This window comes from Columba livia, chromosome 5 (assembly GCF_036013475.1).
Source record: "Columba livia isolate bColLiv1 breed racing homer chromosome 5, bColLiv1.pat.W.v2, whole genome shotgun sequence".
NCBI classification, from domain to species: Eukaryota; Metazoa; Chordata; class Aves; order Columbiformes; family Columbidae; genus Columba; species Columba livia.
The window spans coordinates 22,815,823-22,833,644 of NC_088606.1; the positions used below are offsets into that span (position 1 = coordinate 22,815,823).

Genomic DNA, 17,822 nt, shown 5'->3' on the forward strand with positions numbered 1-17,822 from the left:
CTTGTCAGCAGTGCAGAAATATAGTACCTGCTGCTGCTGGCCTAGTTCTAATGCTCTTCTGACCTGAACTGTGAGGCGGAAAATAAACTGAGACTATTATTTATAGCTCAGAAATCCCCTGAATAAAGACAAAAATTGTTCCATATGTTTTTTCATTTGTTAGTGTGCAAAAATCTTTCATAGTTAAGTGGTTGAATGGCCATGAGGTACCAGGCTTTGACTCAGTTCAAGGTTGCTTTCTACGTAAGTTGAAGCCATTTGCTTTGTCCCCCACAAATGGCAATATTACTTGGTTTAAGACTCTTTAACACAAATGTTGCCATATAAAGCCATTAAAATAATTTAAATGAATTTGTTATGCATTTATGTTTTGAGCACTTTGAGGTCTGGACCTGGGATTTGAGTTCCCCTCACAGTTACACAAATGTCAGTGCTGAACATGACAGCAAAAGCATTAATCTAGCTGGGAACTGCTCTAAGTGGAGCAGAACAGCCATTTTGCATCCATGTTTCACATTTAGGTGTAGCTCGTTTTTTCAAACAAACAAACATCTCTAGTTCTGCTTCGTGTGGCTTGACAAGGACTTGTGAGAATTTATCTTAGACAAAGCTATGAGATATAATTGAATGGGTGGCGCTGTATGAAATGGCCCTTAGCATATGCGATACGTTATGTCATACTATTGGTGGGGAAGTGGTGAGACAAAGTGTGGATCCTTTAACTTATGTGAGGAAATACAGGCATGGGACTGCAGTTGGCTTCAGAATTGCACATACTTTTCCTTTACATCTTTTGTTGGTTTTGTCCTGCAGTCTTTGTACTGCTGACGTTTACTAAAGTGCTACTCCAATGCTCTCTGAAATCAATGGCAAAGCATTTTTTGAATTCAGTGGTAAGTGCTCAAGCTGCAATATGTCATAGTGTTAAACAGAGAAGTATTACATCTGGTGTATTTGCCCTGTATGTGTATGTTAAACGCAACAGCCCAGTATATGTATGTTAAATGCTACAGTCCAGTGGATGGACTTGGCCTGCATTTACCCAGATATGCTGGATAAGCAGTTTATTTTGTTCCATTGGTCCAGGAAAATGAGTCAACAAGAAAGCAATTATATGAAAAGCAATCAGTGATGAAAAATAAGAATTTTAAATCTATTTATGGGTCCCTTTCTGTAGAAGAGATCTTGCCATTATGGTCATTGAATATAAGTCCTATTTTTGAGAGGCCAGAAATCTCAGGAGAACTGAGAAGCCTAGGCTTTTGAGAGTTTACTATACACTCAATCCTTGTGTTAGTAAGGCTTTGAGGAAGTAGGCACAACCATCCAAAAACTTCCCTTGTTACCAAGTAAGCCTTTACAATGCATGACGTCATTACTTTGCTTTATGATCATTATATGGCTATTTTTATTTTATTTTATTTTTTTTAAAACTGGTGAGCACCACCAGGTAAAGGCAAAAAAAGTCCAAACTGCTTTAAAATAAAAACTTGCAGAGGATTACAGAATGGGAGCACTCTCTGTTTACTGTAAGGGAAGCTTTGCCATTGGCTTCAAAGGAAGTCATAGTGGGTTCTGAATGTTTGTAATTGTTATAACCCAATTTATCCAGATAACAAGATCTTTGTTATCTAAATTCTTGGCTACACTATGCACTTTGGTGCAGATTGTGAAAGAAAACAATCAGCCTCAACTCCCACTGACCCAGCAGTTGAAGGGCATTTAGTCTTACTTGAAACAAAATTGTGTTGTTATTGATGTTATCACAATTGGTATAAAAACATGTTTATAGCAAAACATTACAGGCACAGGCAGTGATTTTCTACGGAGTTCACAGATGGTAAAGCTAGACTTCAGCAAACTAGAAGTTGCTTTGAGTATTCAAATGCATGCATGTGCCTATGTCTTCAACAGCATATATGAAAATATGGGGCGTGTTTAATAAACAGTTGATAACCCAATCTTTTCAATTTTAAATTGATTCTTTCTTAGTTTAAAAAGGTTTTATTATCTTTCTAGAAGCTCCTGTATTTCCAGCATTTGCTCTGTCTTTGAAATGTGACAAGCCAGCTCCTGATTTGGAGAAGCTGAAGTTAACCAGAGGACTGGTTGTATTCTACCTCTGGCAGCACTACAGTTTACATTGGAGGCATGAATAAAGAGTGGGGGAGTCCAGAAGCTTTGAGGGCTAATCTTGTTATAACCATGGATTTTCTATATAACCAGGGGAAAGTCTCTTTGTCTTTGTTTCCATCCTTGCCCAGGGAGATACGAGTATCTGCTCACAAAGGAACTATGGATATATATTAATGTTTGTGACTCAGGGAACAGGCAGAAATGAATAATCATCAAATGTATGATACAGAAGAAGTGTCAGGGATCAAATACTTAGAGGGTTCAAATAGACCTACTGAAAGAGTGTCCTGCTCCTTATCCCTGGGTGAGGTTGGTAACTGGGGGGAGAAAACAGTGGTGCAAGTAAACTCTAGTTCATAATGTGTGTGGAGAAAAGGGCTTGATTCAAGTTGGATAAACATTCTTAGACTTAGCGTAGCTCGACTGGTACATTCTTGACTTTGGAAATCAAAATCCTGTTCTTCACCTGCTGGTATGCTGTCTGCATGGCTGTGTGCTGCACGCTCGTTCTGTCTTGCTCTTCATTTGCTCTTACAAATAGCCTTTGGAAACTGTTCCTCAGAAGGGAGTTCCTCATCACCCTGTGAATGATCCTTCCATTTACTTCTTTCCCCACTCTACTAAAGACTCGCTGTTATGACCGCTTGGCAGTATTGACTACAAATCACTGGGCCAAGCTACAGTATTGAAAACTGTGAAGAACTATTGGAACCAAGGAAGTCATTTAGATATTTTTACTAATGGTTTTCAGCCTTCACTTTTCCCATTCCTACTTTTGTTTCTGTGGTATAATTCAGGCCTGTTCTGTGGTCCAGCGTTTTAACAGTTTATGTAATCACTCTTGAAATCCAAATGCTTTCCGAGTTAACATTTTCATAGTGTTCCAAAGGCTTTGGCAGCATTATTAAGTATATCTATATTTTTTAAAAAATATTTTCCAGTGAGTTTAATTTTCCATGTGCACCAGACAAAGCTGTTAGGCATAGTGCTCAGTTTACAAGCCATTGAAGAAAAGCATAGCTAAGGTTTTACCAGCTGCTTGCTCAGAATTTTGCTTACTCCTTGTGGACATTGCCCCTTGGATGTCTTCTGTAAACAGGTGGACAAGAAAGATGCATGGAGTGGTAAATGAAAACTCTTGTTGAGTGGTTTTAGAGTTGTGTTTTGTGGCAGGAGTACAGATTTGTGCTTCTGTTGGGTTTGTACAAAGTACAGAACCATGTGCAATTTTTTTTCTTTGTCTGCTTCAACTGAATTTAAGGAAACAACATGCTCATGCAACTCCATCCTAGCATGTTGAAATAGACTTCTTTCAAGGTAATTTACAGCAGTCCTAAGCTCTCTCATTTTGACTCCCACTCAGAAGGCAGATGAGTTCTGTAAACCTCATATAAGGGAGAGAGATAGAGGAACCTTATCCACCACTCGCCTACACCATTTGGTATTGCAAAATCCCAAGCAATTAACACTAGCTAATTAACTTTATCTGACTACTATGAAGAAGTGGCCTAAATTTTTAGAGGTATTTATGTAGGTGATTTCCTCTGTTTTCAGTAAGAATTAGCCACTTTAATAACTTTAAAAATTAAGTCATTTTTCAGCTATATGCAGTCCAACATAATGTCTTGCATGTGTTTGCTGTTCCTCTCTCATGCAATCCATATGCCCAAATTATAAACATTGAATCCAGGCAGATTAACCATTTACTGAAAATTTACCTTGAATGGCACCATATTTTCTGGTCTGTGAAAGACAACATGAGGAGGCTCTCCAGAGAAAGGAGGTTATCAGGAACAATTGAGGATAGACTGGAGATACTGCACTGTGGAACATGCATAGCCCAGGCAAGATCCCACGTAGGGAGCTGAACAGAAGGCAATAGTCTTTCTTCTCGTGTTTGTGCCCCTGCTCACCCAAGAAGATCCTGTCATTACTGATAGCTGGTATGCAAGTTCTGCCACCTTTCCATCTTTGTCACTGCTTGCATGTGTAGAGGGAAAAGCAGCGATTTGTTCTAGTGTAGGAGAAACATCTTCTAGGGAGCCAGTGCCTACCTTGGCAGCTAGGGATGATGTGTGATAAAACGGGAAGAGCTGCATGCAACTGTGTGTATGTGCTCCGAGGGCACTTGACAGGATTTTGTGATCCTGCATGACCTTTCCAGACTGATAGCTTTAAAAACTGCCTCTCCATAAAAATAACATGCTCAGCTTTGGCTTTAAGTGTCAAGTCACATCCATTAACTATAATTAATGTGTCATTGCCTTCCTTGGGAGTCATCACCACCTTATGACTGAAGATACTTCCACTATGGAATTGAGAGGGAGGGGTATTTTGATCATTATCACAAAACTGTCTGGTCAATATTTTCTCACTTGTTGCGGAAGAAAAGCAGCCAGGCGTGGCAGCCGCAGAGGAGAGCAGCACCTCTGCCCTTCCCTCCCATCCCAGAGGCATGGGCCTGGAAAATGAACCAGTATCAAAGCTGCTCCTCACTAGTCCTTCCCTGTAAGAGAACTGGGAAGGTTAGAGCATGTCAGTGCTCAGATCTTCATGAAGTGTCTTGGCACTTGAAAAGAACCTCTACAACACTGCAATAAGCAGTGAAGTGCTGAACAGTTTTGTGAAGAATGGAAAAAGGCATCTAAGACAGGGATCTAAAAAAGCGGGCTGTTGCTTATCAGTAGAAAATGCTGAGGAGCAACTGCCAATCCCTGGTCTTTGAAAAGAGCTATATCCCTCTCTCAGTGATGGTGGTAAGGCAATAGTGCCTGCTCCAGATTTCGCAGATAATGGAGTGAGTCCAGCAAAGGGACATGAAGATGAATAAGGGATTGAAGCATCTGTTGTGCAAGGAGAGGCTGCGAGAGCTGGGACTGTTCAGGCTGGAGAAGGGAAGACTTATGGTAAACCTTAGCAATATGTATAAATACCTGAAGGGAGGTTGTAAAGAGAGCCAGCGTCTTCTCAGTGGTACCCGGAAAAACGATAGGAGTGAATGAGCACAAATTAAGAAATGTTAAGTTCCAGCTAACCACAACAAAAACTGTTTACAATGAGGGTGGTCATGTTAGAACAGCTTGCCCAGAGAGGTTGTGGACTTTACACCTGGAGATACTAAAAACCTGACTGGACATAGTCCTGGGAAACCTGTTGTAACTGACTCTACTTCGGGGAGGTAGTGCCTGGACTATGGATGATCTCCAGGTGTCCTTTTCAGCCTCAAGAGTTCTGTGATTCTGTGATCATCCAAAGACACACAATAATCACAAGCCTTTTAGGCAACAATAAAGTCTCTTTTATGACACTTTCATTTAGCTTAAATAATGAAATGGTCATTAGGTGACAGAGAAAATGAAAAAAAGAGTGACTATAGCCAGAAGGTTAGAGGTATATCAAGTTAAAATTTCTTGCTTCACATAATGTGGTATAACAGGTTCTGAGAAATGTACTGAGAGAAAAGAAAAAAAAATATACTTTTCTCAGAACACCAACTGCTTGGTGATAAGGACATTTTCTGCAATATCAGAAGAGACAATTAAATTCAGACCTAGATCTTTCATGTGCCAGCTGACTGCTCAAGCACTGGGATTACTAGGTACCAGTCATCACCCACAAATTTTATGATTTTTGGAGGGGAACGAGAGAGAGGTTAGGCCAGAATCTGTGACTTGTGAGAATCTGCAAAGTGTTAGAACATGATTCACAAAGACCTGAAAACAGCAAAATTTAAAAAGCCCTCACATGGACACACTCATACATATTCTCAGCCATGCAAACATGTGAGCAAAAAAAATGTAAAAAAATCTCGGGGAATACCTGAACGATCAGTTTATCCTGAGTCTAATTTGGTTGTAAATGAAACCTGTAGAAAACACTGCTCAAAAAAGAAGTGGATTATGCCTAGAGAAAAACAGAAAAATAAAAAAAAGAACACAACAGTGAAGTCATCCTTGGTTAACAAATGAAAGGGCTGTGAAACGCTCCTTTGGCTGACTGCCAGATGCCTCTAAAAAAGTCAGATCTTGCAGGTAGCTTGTTAAGATCCAATATGAAATAAGCTACGACCATGGACGGAAGTTCTGCACCACTTGCTAAAGACAGGATATTGGCAATTTTGCATGAGAAACAGAATCATAATATACCGTAATGCTCAGGAAGACAGTGAAGGGCAGGCAGCAGCTGTGATAGAGGTTTTGGGAGCCTCAGAACCTACCTGTAAGGAGTGAGCACTCAGACCATCTACTTGAGGTACCCAAGTAAGATCCATAGTGCATGGAAAGTCACATATAAATTCAGAGAACCTAAGTTAGATCCTCTTATAAAATGATGCAAACATTTTTCTGTATTGAATTGGCTAGCCAAATCCTCTGAAAGATACAGTTGCTGCAGCACATCAGATGTGAGGCTCCTGGCCACAGGAGAGGAATCCAGAATCCCATAAACATCATGGGGAGGACTACACGCTTCAAAGGGACACTGAAAACAGGCAGCACATTAGAAAGGGCATACTAAGTCAATGCCCTAGGTATGCAGCTGCGAATAGCTAGCCAAAAAGGAATTACTGAGGCTGGGCTGGGCCCCAAATCTTATCCCTCAAATACCTTGAACTCCTCTGCTGGAAAGCAGACCTTTTTGCCCTAAGGATCCAGACCTATAGTCTCCTCTTGGAGGCAAAACAGCTGTGTTTTTCTTTCAAATGTTGAGCAAGGCTTGGGTTATTGAAAGAGGCAAATCAATAACCTCTTTTATACAAAAGGCTAGTGGTAAAACATTTTCAGTAGCAGTTCTACCTTTTATCTGAGGTCACTGAAACCCACGTTCCACAGAACTACTCTTCTACCTACTGAGGCAGTGGTGGGGAACAAGGGACCAGGAGTGGTGTGAGGTAGACCCCCACACTCAAATTGCATTTATGTCCCTGCAAAGGAAAGAATTACAATTAATTTGACTAAAGAAAGAATGGAAATATGAACATGATTCTATAATCTGGTGATTAGACATTCCCATGGGGTAGGGGATACCTGCTTCGCAGATTACTTTTCACCTTTAAAGGTCTGGAATTTCTCTTAAGTCTTTCGGAAATAAAAACCCAGCAACACCCAGGGCTTTGGGAAGAACATTTTATTGCTAAGCATATCTTTAAACAAAATGCAAATAAGAAAAGAAAAATAACCAAAAGGAAGAAAAAGAAAGGGGAAAAAAAACCCCAATAACATCACAATAACTCAAATAAAAGTTTTTAAGGTTGTCCATAAAGCAACAGGGATATGGTAGAAGCCCACATACAGAAATGCACATGTTCCCAAAAACTGTCCAGTAGAAACTTACACAAAAAAAGGAAAGTGTAAATCTTTTTCCCTTAACTTAAAAAAGGAAAGCAAAAAGGAAAGGAAAAAATAAAGCAGGAAATCATTTCACAAGACTTCAAGACTCCAAGAACAGCAATCTTTTACAGACATCAAGATATAATCAACTTTATATAGTTTCGGCCAGTTTTGTCCTCTAAAATCGTGCTTTCATACCTTTTTAAAGCCTGTCTTTTTTTTTCTTTTTAGTATAAAAAATAAAAAAGGAAAAAAAAGCTCAACCTCGCACACAAGCACACGCACCACACACACGCACACATACACGCACTGAAAACTTTTGTTAACATGAAAGCGTCTTCTCTAAATGTTTGAGAAGGCTGTTTCTTTTGAATGTAAGTTCCTATGTGCGTGTGTGTATTTGATGACACTTCTTCAAAGTCAAATATTCATGCGACTTATAAACACCAGCAAGAGTAGATTTCTAAACCTAAACAGCTGATTAGTTTTCATCTGTATACAGAAAAAAGAGTACATTTCTGATATTCCAGAGTTCTCAATCCATCTCGTTTTTTGTTGTTTTCCTCTCTGTCTCTCTGTATCTCTTTCCCTCACTTCCTTTTTTGCACATGACAGGCATGGCCGTCAAACCACCTGGCTATTGTTCTATACAGGAAGATAATCCTTTTCACAATAACTGGGAAAATGTAGAAAGCAAACAACCAAATTAAATAAGTTAAATAAAACCAAAAGATGTTCCCAATTTAACCATAAAACTGTATATACACCATCAAGGTATCCATATAGAAATTATACTAGCAAAAAAAATAGTAGTAAAATATGTAAACAAAATTTCAGATTTTTTTTTTTTGACACAGGTAACTGTGACAAAGCTAAAACACACGCTCCCTTCACATTTTAAGGTTTGCTTTTGTTGTCTGTTTCATTTTACTTTGTTCTTTAGGAACATTCTCATTCCACATTAAGACCATAACAGAACTTCTGTTCCAGTCGTCCCATCAAACATACCATGATAAATATATCTGTGTGTGTATATATATATATATTATTAAATTCCTTTATCTTTATTATTTTTTTGTGTGTCACAGCAGTTTATTTTCTTTTATATAAAAGAGAAGGAAAAGGGAGAATAGGGCAAATGGAAAGACAGAGATGATGTGAAATGTCAAGCTACAAAATTAAAATATTACATATGAAAAACAGTTTTATGTCAAAAATCTATGTATTTTGCATTCTTTTACAAGTGTTTAGCTTTTCTGACATTTATGGGTTTCGTCACAAGTTGAACTCCAGTGGTGTCGTTCTGATCTCTTTATTAAACTGATTTATTGTTATTTTTTTGCATGCATTGCAATCAGTCACAGAACCAGAACCCAAAGGAAGGCTCCTTTATTTTTGCATGGTATATTCAGCTCAGAATGGCTAACCATTTTTTTAACATTCTTTTTTAAATTTTCAAATCCCTTTAACCATTAGTTTGGCTGTGCTAACGCATCACTAAGTGATATTTTCAAATAAAGACAATGACTGATCAGAACAGACCCAAACCCATCTATTCTTCAGTTCAATTGCAAATACTGGAGCCAGAACCAAGGGAACCAGCTTTCCAACATAATTTTCTTCAGCACCACCCATTAGACACTTTCACTGTGTTGTTAGCAAACAACTTACTGCAAGACAACAGATTCTAGAGACAACACAACCAGATATGCAGAGTAAACACCATGGGTAGCTTTTGAGTTCATATATGGCAATAGTCTGTCTTTATTTATTATGGATTTTTTTCTTTTCCGAGATTTCTTCTCAAGTCCTGGTTCACCCCCAACACCATTCCTCTCCACCCTTCCCTCCCACACCCAAAAGTAACAAAAAAACCCCAACAAACAACCAAACAAAAAACAACCCAAGAAACAAACCAAACCAAACAAAACCCCAACAATCTCCAAAATCATTTATTCCCCTCCTCCAATCTCGAAAAATTATATGTATGCTGGACATGGCCAGATCAGTTTGTTCATTATTTTTCTGTTGTTTAATAATGTTTGCATTTTTTCTTTTTCCTTCCTTTTTTTTTTTTTTTCTTAAATAAGTAAATTGAAAAATTATTGATACAGTCAGGGATCACGACCATTGTTAAAGACTCACTTGGAGATATGAAACAAGTAAGCCATGAAGTCTTCTACCTTTGCAGAAAGTTCAGCAGAGGAGGAGATTTGGAGACATCCAAGTTCACTAACAGGGCAGAGCTGTGCGCGCCATCTCCAGAACGCTAAGTGTGCTTTATAATACATTAGGGTAGAGTTTGCTGACTCCAAGCGATGACTGAGACAATAACAGTCAACTGCTGATTTTTTTTTACCAATACTTTTTCCCACAAACGATATCTCCCAATCTTGTTTGCTGCAATGGTTCTGATTTTTCAGTTAAATCTCATTAAGTATTTATATATTTATATATAAATAAGTATTCTTTTTTACACATAATACTCTTTGTCCTTGTTTTTCTGTTTCTTGTGGCCGCTCTTTGAGCTCTGCTGCTTCTCCTTCATGAGCGTGCCATTGCTCTGGGCTGAGTTGCTGATGTAGTTCCGCGTCTCGTCCACCTGATAGGACCCTTCGTCCCTGTTCCTGTACTTGTACATGGCGTACAGGAGGATGAGGATGCAGAGGGCAGCAGCAGCCACAATGCCGACGACCATCCCCGTTGTGCTGCTCGACTCACGGACCACCTCTGAGGCCCCCGGAACCCGTCTGATTCCTGGCTCCGTGGGGTTTGCTGTGGGCACATTACGGAACATGGGGGAAGTGATTAGCGGGCTCTTCAGCTTTGTGCTGTCTAGCTCATAGGCAGTGGGCAACGGAAGCAAGACTATGTCAGGCTGGGGTTTGAGCTCACGGTTATTCATTTTGCCAGCTGGCAATTTGGGTACCATCCCAGTCGAGGACGAAGCTGTGGAGCGGATCAGCTCAGGGGACAAAGACGTGGTAGTAGTCCTACCAGTTTCGGAGACTTTGTTAGGTCTAAAGTCCTTGGATTCCCACTTGGGTGCGTGTGCTTTGTAGCCACCTTCGAAGATTGAAGTGGAAAGACTCTTATCTGTTACCAAGGAGAAGGTGGTGTAAAAATCTTCATCATCAGTAGGGGGTAGGTTAGAGTCAAAGGTTTCCCCTGAGCCATACCCAGATATCACCAAGCCATCATCATCACAACCATCGCTGCCTTGGTCCGACAAGCAAGGTAACCCCGCCTCAGAGGTCATGGACAGGGAATCTTTGGTGGTCTCAATAATGGTGAGGAGGGGGCGAAAGGTAGGGGGAAGTGTAATGAAAGGTGCACGAGTAGCAATAGGAGGGATATCTAAAGGGTCTTCTACAAGTAGAGGGATAACTAATTCACCTCCTGGGATGCAAAAGAGAAAAAAAAAGAGGATTAGTACATTTTAATGACACATTTTCAATCCACTTAACTCAAGGGCACTAGAGGATTTGGGCATTACAAAAAAATGTTCTCTTCCTAACTACACTACCAACATACTTTCCTGGGGGTGCCTGTCATTCTTCCCTCCCACCCTGCTTTGATGTTGGAAAACTGCATGTTCCATTTCCACGCTCTTTTAGCCTATGCTAGGTACATACTGAGTGTCTTGGGACCAACATTTATTTTTATTTTTGAAGATACTCTCAAGTGACTCTGTGGACACTGATTTTTGGTAGTAATCTTTCTTAAGCATTTAGATACAAGACTGTTAAAATGAATTATTTTAGACTTCCATAGAACAAAGTTGTCCTAAATGGATTTTACTGCTCATCTTGCCAGTTTTTCCTTCTCTGATTCTTTTAATTTAAGATGATATTGGCATTTATTCTCTTCTATTCAAGTCTGCACTCCTTCTGTAGCCATTTCTAAGGCCTTTCCCTAAGCCCTTTCCTATTCAACCATTTCTTCTTGATTGTTGCCTCATTAATCAATTGTGGGAAGATTCATGAAAGTGAGGGATGGAAAAAGAACGAAGTACTTACTGGGGTCCGTTAAGGTACAGAGCTCTACTCAACATTTGTTCGTCTCTTTTTAATCTTTCTTTACCATTTTGTTTGACACTAGGGATGGGACTAGGGATGCCTCTTTCCTTGCATCTTTTGGCACTACTAATACCATACCGTCTTGATCTTCAGTTCTTCTTGATATTCTTTTACTATAATTTGATTACAAAATTAGATAGACTTTATTGTGATTGATGATAAAACTGAATGAGGACTCTGATAACACAAATTAGTACTCGAGCCCAGCAGTGGCTGGGAAAACAACAAAAGTTTTCTTCACACCTACTGTTATTTCTTCTGTGACCAGGGCTACTTTTTCCTAGGGTGATGGCTACCTGCCTACAAAAGACTAAATATAAGGCAGGCTTATGGTCTACTCTTGAAGTAGAACAAGGAAGCTATATCTGTAACTTTTGTGCTTTCCCACAGCGTAAGCTGCAACAGAAACAAGAAAATCAATGTGTCATTTCCAAAATTTGGTTTCTGAGCAGCAATATTGCAACTTTTAGGGTAGTAGTCTATTTATTGCAATATGACTGTACTTCTGTTTTTGAGTGTATGGATAATTACTACTCCATTGTTTTACTCTGATGTGGAAGCATAATGTATTTCTTTAATTCATTTAGTCTAGATCATATGGTTTTCTGCTGACATCAGGTCAATGACAGTTTTTTAGGGTGAGCCATATCGCTTTTGAAAGTTTGTGTATAAATTCTCCCTTGGGCAATTTTTCTTTGGCTAGCCACTTAAACTAGCTGTTTTAAATATAAACTGAAGATTTCATCTGACACCATGAGTAGTCATCTAAATCTGTTGGAAGGGGTGCAACTCAGTAGGAAATATTTCTAATGCATGGGAAAATTTTATTTATACTCACCATTAGTTTAGGAAAGATATGCAAAATGAATTTTATCTTCTAAATTAATAATTTTACTGTAGTTTACTTATGTATTAATAACTGCTAATGAACAGTTTGGCATTGTTATGATGCTGAACAGCATCAGGGTCAAATTCTGCTCTTTCCTACCTACACTATATATTGCATGTACTTGTTTCCCATCGAATACTGCCAGCAATGTCCATGGGAGTTCTATAAAGAATATGGTGTAAAATCATAATCCCTTCTAAATATATTTGAAGAGCAATATATTTGAACAAATTACATATTGAAGATAGCAATATACTGAAAAATGTACTTAACAGTTTGATTAAATCTGCATAGCTGAACTAGCAATATGGCTTATTCTTATCCTTAATGAGAAATTAAGTGGTGACACAGTTTAATCAATTGAAACTGTCAGATTTATCTCAGGGGTACCAGCGTAGAAATTAGGCCAAAATAAGAAATGTGGTATTTTACATAGTCTCTTAACCTACTTTCATGCAAAATTAGTTTTAAGCTAAGATGCAAAGGGTCAGTTTAAATACGTTTAGTTTTCTGAGCTTCCTCAGCATGTTCATACCATTTCTGTTACTGGATAGAAGAACAAGAAATAAGTTTTATATGTGTAAAATAATGGCAACCCCTTCAAACTACATATATTAGAAAAAAACCCTATGGAAATAGCAGAAAATGCAGGCTGCCAAATGGCTACACAGCAATTTGCGCTTGTGCATCTGAGCTGTAGTCTGTGTAATGTAGAAACTGGAGCATGTAATATGATTTATATATGTCCAGAAGCCCTATCCATGGTTAGAGTAGAGCATCTATAATCTCTGCAAACAGGTGGTCCCAAGGTAAACTTGCATTATGCCTCAGAGGGAAAGATCATCTGTGTGTCTGGTACAAAATGAATTAAAAAAAAGAATCATTTAAGTGCACATTACATAAAATTGCATAATTCGGGAATATAAGTTCCAGAAAGTCAGGGATAGGTAATGTCCCTTTAGATGAGTTGTTAAGATCAGTGTTTTGCTATTAAAAAATAGTATTCATCTGTGATTTTCATGCACCATCTGTGACACCCAATTGGAAAAAAATCAGTCTGACAGCTTTTAATTGCTCATCTAGAACTTTAAAGTGCCTTTGTTCTTAAAATCTGTTGTACTGGTACACAGCACTGGTATGCAGTTATCTGCCACCCTCTGGAGCAACACTTCAGGCAGTTTTCTTCCAAAGACAAATTATTTTGGTCCTATTAATTATTACTTTTCTGGAAGGAATTAGTAATATTGTACATGTAATAGGAAGATTTTTTTTTTTTTTTTTTGTTCCAGTAAGACTTCCCTTAAAACCAGTTCTACAGTTTTTTGTCACTGTTGAGGACTTGAGCCAATGATCAAGACTACTGCAACTATAAAATAATTATGGTCTTCCTGAAATGTTAAGAAAAGTTGATAAAGTTATTATGGTGGTGGGGTTTCACATAAGTGATGGAGAGATCAGAGCTTTTTGATTCCAGCAAGTCTGTCGGATGGAAGACAATAGGACAGAATCAGGAACGAGTCTTGCAAATTTTTAATCTCACAATACATGTGAGAGGAGAAATAACTTTCATATCAGGAAGGCTAGATTAACACAATCACTTAATCTCATCTCCTGTTTCATTCCAAAATGTCCAGTGATCCATTCTACATTTGCCTATATATTAGAGAAATATAGAGATTGTTAAAGGTCCTTCATTAGGAATCAGTTCTCCATCAAGAAGTTAATTTGTTACATTTACTTAAGACAACATACTTTTGGGGAGACGGCTGCAAGGGTGGTAATGATGCTTCAAATTTTTTTATTTTTCTGTCTGTAATGGAAGAAGCTGTGAGACTGAAAAAAAGCTGTGTGGGAGAAAGCAACTCAGAAAAAGCACTCTAGGTATCAAAGCTGGCTTCTGTTTTATTGCTATGTTAGGCATTTATACAAAACCCACAGTAAGCTAGAACTTGTAGGTCTAATAGGATGCAAGCACAAAAATACTTCTTGAGGTATGTGATTTACAGCAGAGTTAAAACATCCTTTAAAATGGTGTGATAAAAATGCCACTCAGTCTAAAAGAAACATGTTATTTAAGGATAACAGAGAATGTAAAATCTGAAAAGCACACAAAAAAGTGTGAGAAACACGACCAGCAACATCTATGGAGGGGAGCAAGTGCAACCTTTCGTATCATACCTGCAAACGCTGTTGCTGGTACTACATTTCTACTTGTAAAGACACAAGGGGGAGTCTGAGGGCAGGGAGATGACAAGTGTGCGTGTAAGGAGAACCATCTATCACAAAATGACAGCTCAGGCAGCAGGAAGCTGCCTAGAGCCAGAGGCCCTTTGATGGAGAAGTGGTGCCTCTTGCCCAGGGCCCCACGTTGGTTTGAAAGGTAAGCTCTGAAAGATTTAAAAGATGAAGTGCCACTGAATTGCCAAGAACATCTTACATGGGAGTCAGATCCTGAAAGGTTTGCTGTGGAGGGCAAATGCTTTAAAGATTTGGATCTCCACAAAAAGCCGTAGAGAAGACCCTGAAAAACCTCACATGACACTTTGGAAGGGAAATACATTTGAGACAGATTTTATGTTTTTATTTTCCTATCTGAAGTTTTTATTTTTCTCACAGTGTCTACCATTTTTTCAATTGCAAATTTAATGCCTTGCAGCCTTGAATAAAACATACAGCTTTTATTTCCAAATTGTTCTGTGCTTAAAACAAAATGACAAGGTTGCCACCCAGTTTGGAGCATGGCTTTAAAACAAAAAGTCATAGACTAAGATTCTATTTGGGGATAATATGGACTGTGTCCTGTAGTTACAGGTTTCTTTTCCCCTTTTTTTCTGTTGGCTGTTAGGCACCAGTTAACAGTGTTCACTGATAGGCTGTGAGTTCAGGATTGCTTTAGCAATCCAAAGATTTCACAAAGATTTTCCACGTTCATGTTTCACCTACGCTGTGGTTTCTCTCCAAGCAGGGGATGGATGTTTCCCAAACAGAAACATAGTTTTTAAAAAGCTTCTGTTGGCAACACAACATAGAAGAATTAAACAAAAAGGAAACAGATAAAACGCTTTCCTCTGCAGTGATACAGACACAAAATTAGTTTGTTTGTGAACAGTACAGTTGCAAAACAAATCTATGAACAGCAAACTGGAAACAACACTGAGAGAACTGGGGTCTATGAGGTTGGAAACTTTATCCTGAGCACTCTAATGCTCTTCTTGGCCTTCTCCTTCCACAAAAAAACACCCACAGTGAGTGTATATTCCTTAAAAGTTAGCCTTTAAATCTAGCACATATACTGTTTTCACAGACTTGTGCTTTTCTTTAAACTACCAAGATCACTGGGGATATAAAAGGTCTACTTTAGCCTTGGAGCTGCCCTGCATTCTGCTTTATGAACATATTTATAGATATATAATTCATACCTCTGAGGCTGATCTCCAGTAAGAGTTCTCTGCCACTGGAAAATACAGAGTGTTAAAAATTTAATAGGAGCCTTATGAACTGTGAGGATGTTGCAGCCGAGTCATGAATGCAGAGGGCACAAAAAAAAAGGCTAAAATTGCAGCAGCAGCCGGCTTTCATCTTTAGAGCCACAACTAATTCACTGGAGACTCTGGCATCAAACTAACACAGGACAAAAGGCACACAAAAATGAAGCCTGAAAGATTCATCTTCTCTCAGCGATGATAAGGGACACACCCTTATATTCTCTCTCTTTTCCAGCTGTGGTTGAAAAGCTTATAAATGCCATACAAAAAGGCTGCACAACTTAGCCATGTCTGTAGGTCCTTGAAACTCTGCATCCTAAGTTTGTCATTTGCATTTTATTCTTATGTTGTTTCTCTGAAGTTCGACTCAACCTTTAGTATGAAATACTTGCCACAGATAATAATTCCTTACCTTTTTCCCTTCTGTATCAATACAATAATTCCTTATTAAATGACTGAGTTCCTAAATTTCAGTCTAAGGGTGTTTTAGTTAATTCTCCTTTGAGTTCTCTGGGGAAATTATTCAGAACGTAGTACCTGATTCACAGGAAAGATGATGCTAACAGAAAACTTACTAGATGAACATTCTTAATATTTTCTCCTCTCTGCAGTCTGATTTAATTGCAATTGACAGTCAGTAGTAGAGAGAAAGACATCATTTTCACAAAGGAAGATTGCAACTTTTCATCTCAAATATCTCCTTTTCCTTTCAGAAATTATATAGTCCTTGAAGTGATTACATAAAACTGTACTTCTGGTGGAGTTGGTTGAAAATCTTTCCTAAGCCCTCCAATCTATATTAAAATACAGTAGTTATTGCAGTGCTTCTTAATACATGGCTTATGAGCAACAGGAAGGTACAGAGTTTAAGTGACGAATCCCATGTTAGTGCTGGGCTATGTTTCATTGCTGTAAATTCTTGGTTACCTTTGTGCAAACAGTTTCAGTGTAATGGATACTAATACCTTCCAGAGAGGACCTGACATCATGTCTGTGGGCAGGATTCTACAGCAAAAAATACGTATTTCAGTGCCCAGACACTGAGCTGCTCTGAACCAGTTGAAATGTGCACTCCTCTGTCTCCCATCATTATTTGGAGGTCCTGATCTTCTTCCCCCTGTTATTCAGTGACAGGACACTTGGAAATGTCTCAAAGCTGTGCCAGGGGAGGTTTAGACAGGACATTAGGAAGCATTTCTTTACTGAGTACTGAGAGGATGGTCAAACCCTGGAACAGACTTCCTAGAGAGGTGGTCCATGCCCCAAACCTGTCAGTGTTTAAGAGGCATTTGGACAACACCCTTAATAACATGCTTTAACTTTTGTTCAGCCCTGAAGTGGTCAGGCAGCTGGACTAGATGATCGTTGCAGGTCCCTTACAACTGAAAAATATTCTATTTTAAACTCTTATGATTAAGTGGTCACAGCTTCCTTCTCACTGTATTTATTTGTTCTGTTTTCAGTTGCTCAAGGGACTTGACAGTTGTACCTAAGATACCTATCAAGCACAGCATTACTATGCAGGAATACTGAAAACATATGTACTTATAACAAAATTCAGCTGCTTTTTTGCCTTTTTTTTTTTTAAATAAAAGCTCATTTAAAAAAAAATAATTCATATCACTTTTGAAATAAGGAAATTTTAGAAGTTCAGGATGTGACTTTCAGTAGGGAAATGTCTGCCAAATGTTCCATCTTTGTATTATATTAGGAAGCCTGATACTAGTCATAGTATGATGGATGCATTTACCTAGTAAGAGTACACTTGAGAGTATCATTTAGACAGGACATCAGGTAGATAACCATAACCAGCAACAAAGAAAAGTGAAAGGAATAAAACCCTTTATGGGTATAAAGTAGGAATGATGTAAAGCTGCAGCGGGAAGACCCTGAGAGCTACCAAAAT

The 17,822-nt window shown here is 38.6% G+C and overlaps 1 protein-coding gene across 29 annotated transcripts in view; it reads right to left on the reverse strand.

The window, feature by feature from the left end:
• Nucleotides 1-7,245: 7,245 nt before the first annotated feature.
• The window catches only part of NRXN3 (neurexin 3), a 1,033,016-nt gene continuing 1,022,439 nt past the window's right edge, over nucleotides 7,246-17,822 (reverse strand). For 15 of the 29 annotated variants that reach the window (XM_065063771.1, XM_065063773.1, XM_065063766.1 and 12 more), the window contains one exon: nucleotides 7,246-10,862. In XM_065063771.1, the coding sequence (XP_064919843.1) occupies nucleotides 9,937-10,862 (926 nt within the window). In that variant the 3' untranslated portion in view covers nucleotides 7,246-9,936. The other 14 variants (XM_065063789.1, XM_065063787.1, XM_065063790.1 and 11 more) reach the window with 3 other exon arrangements.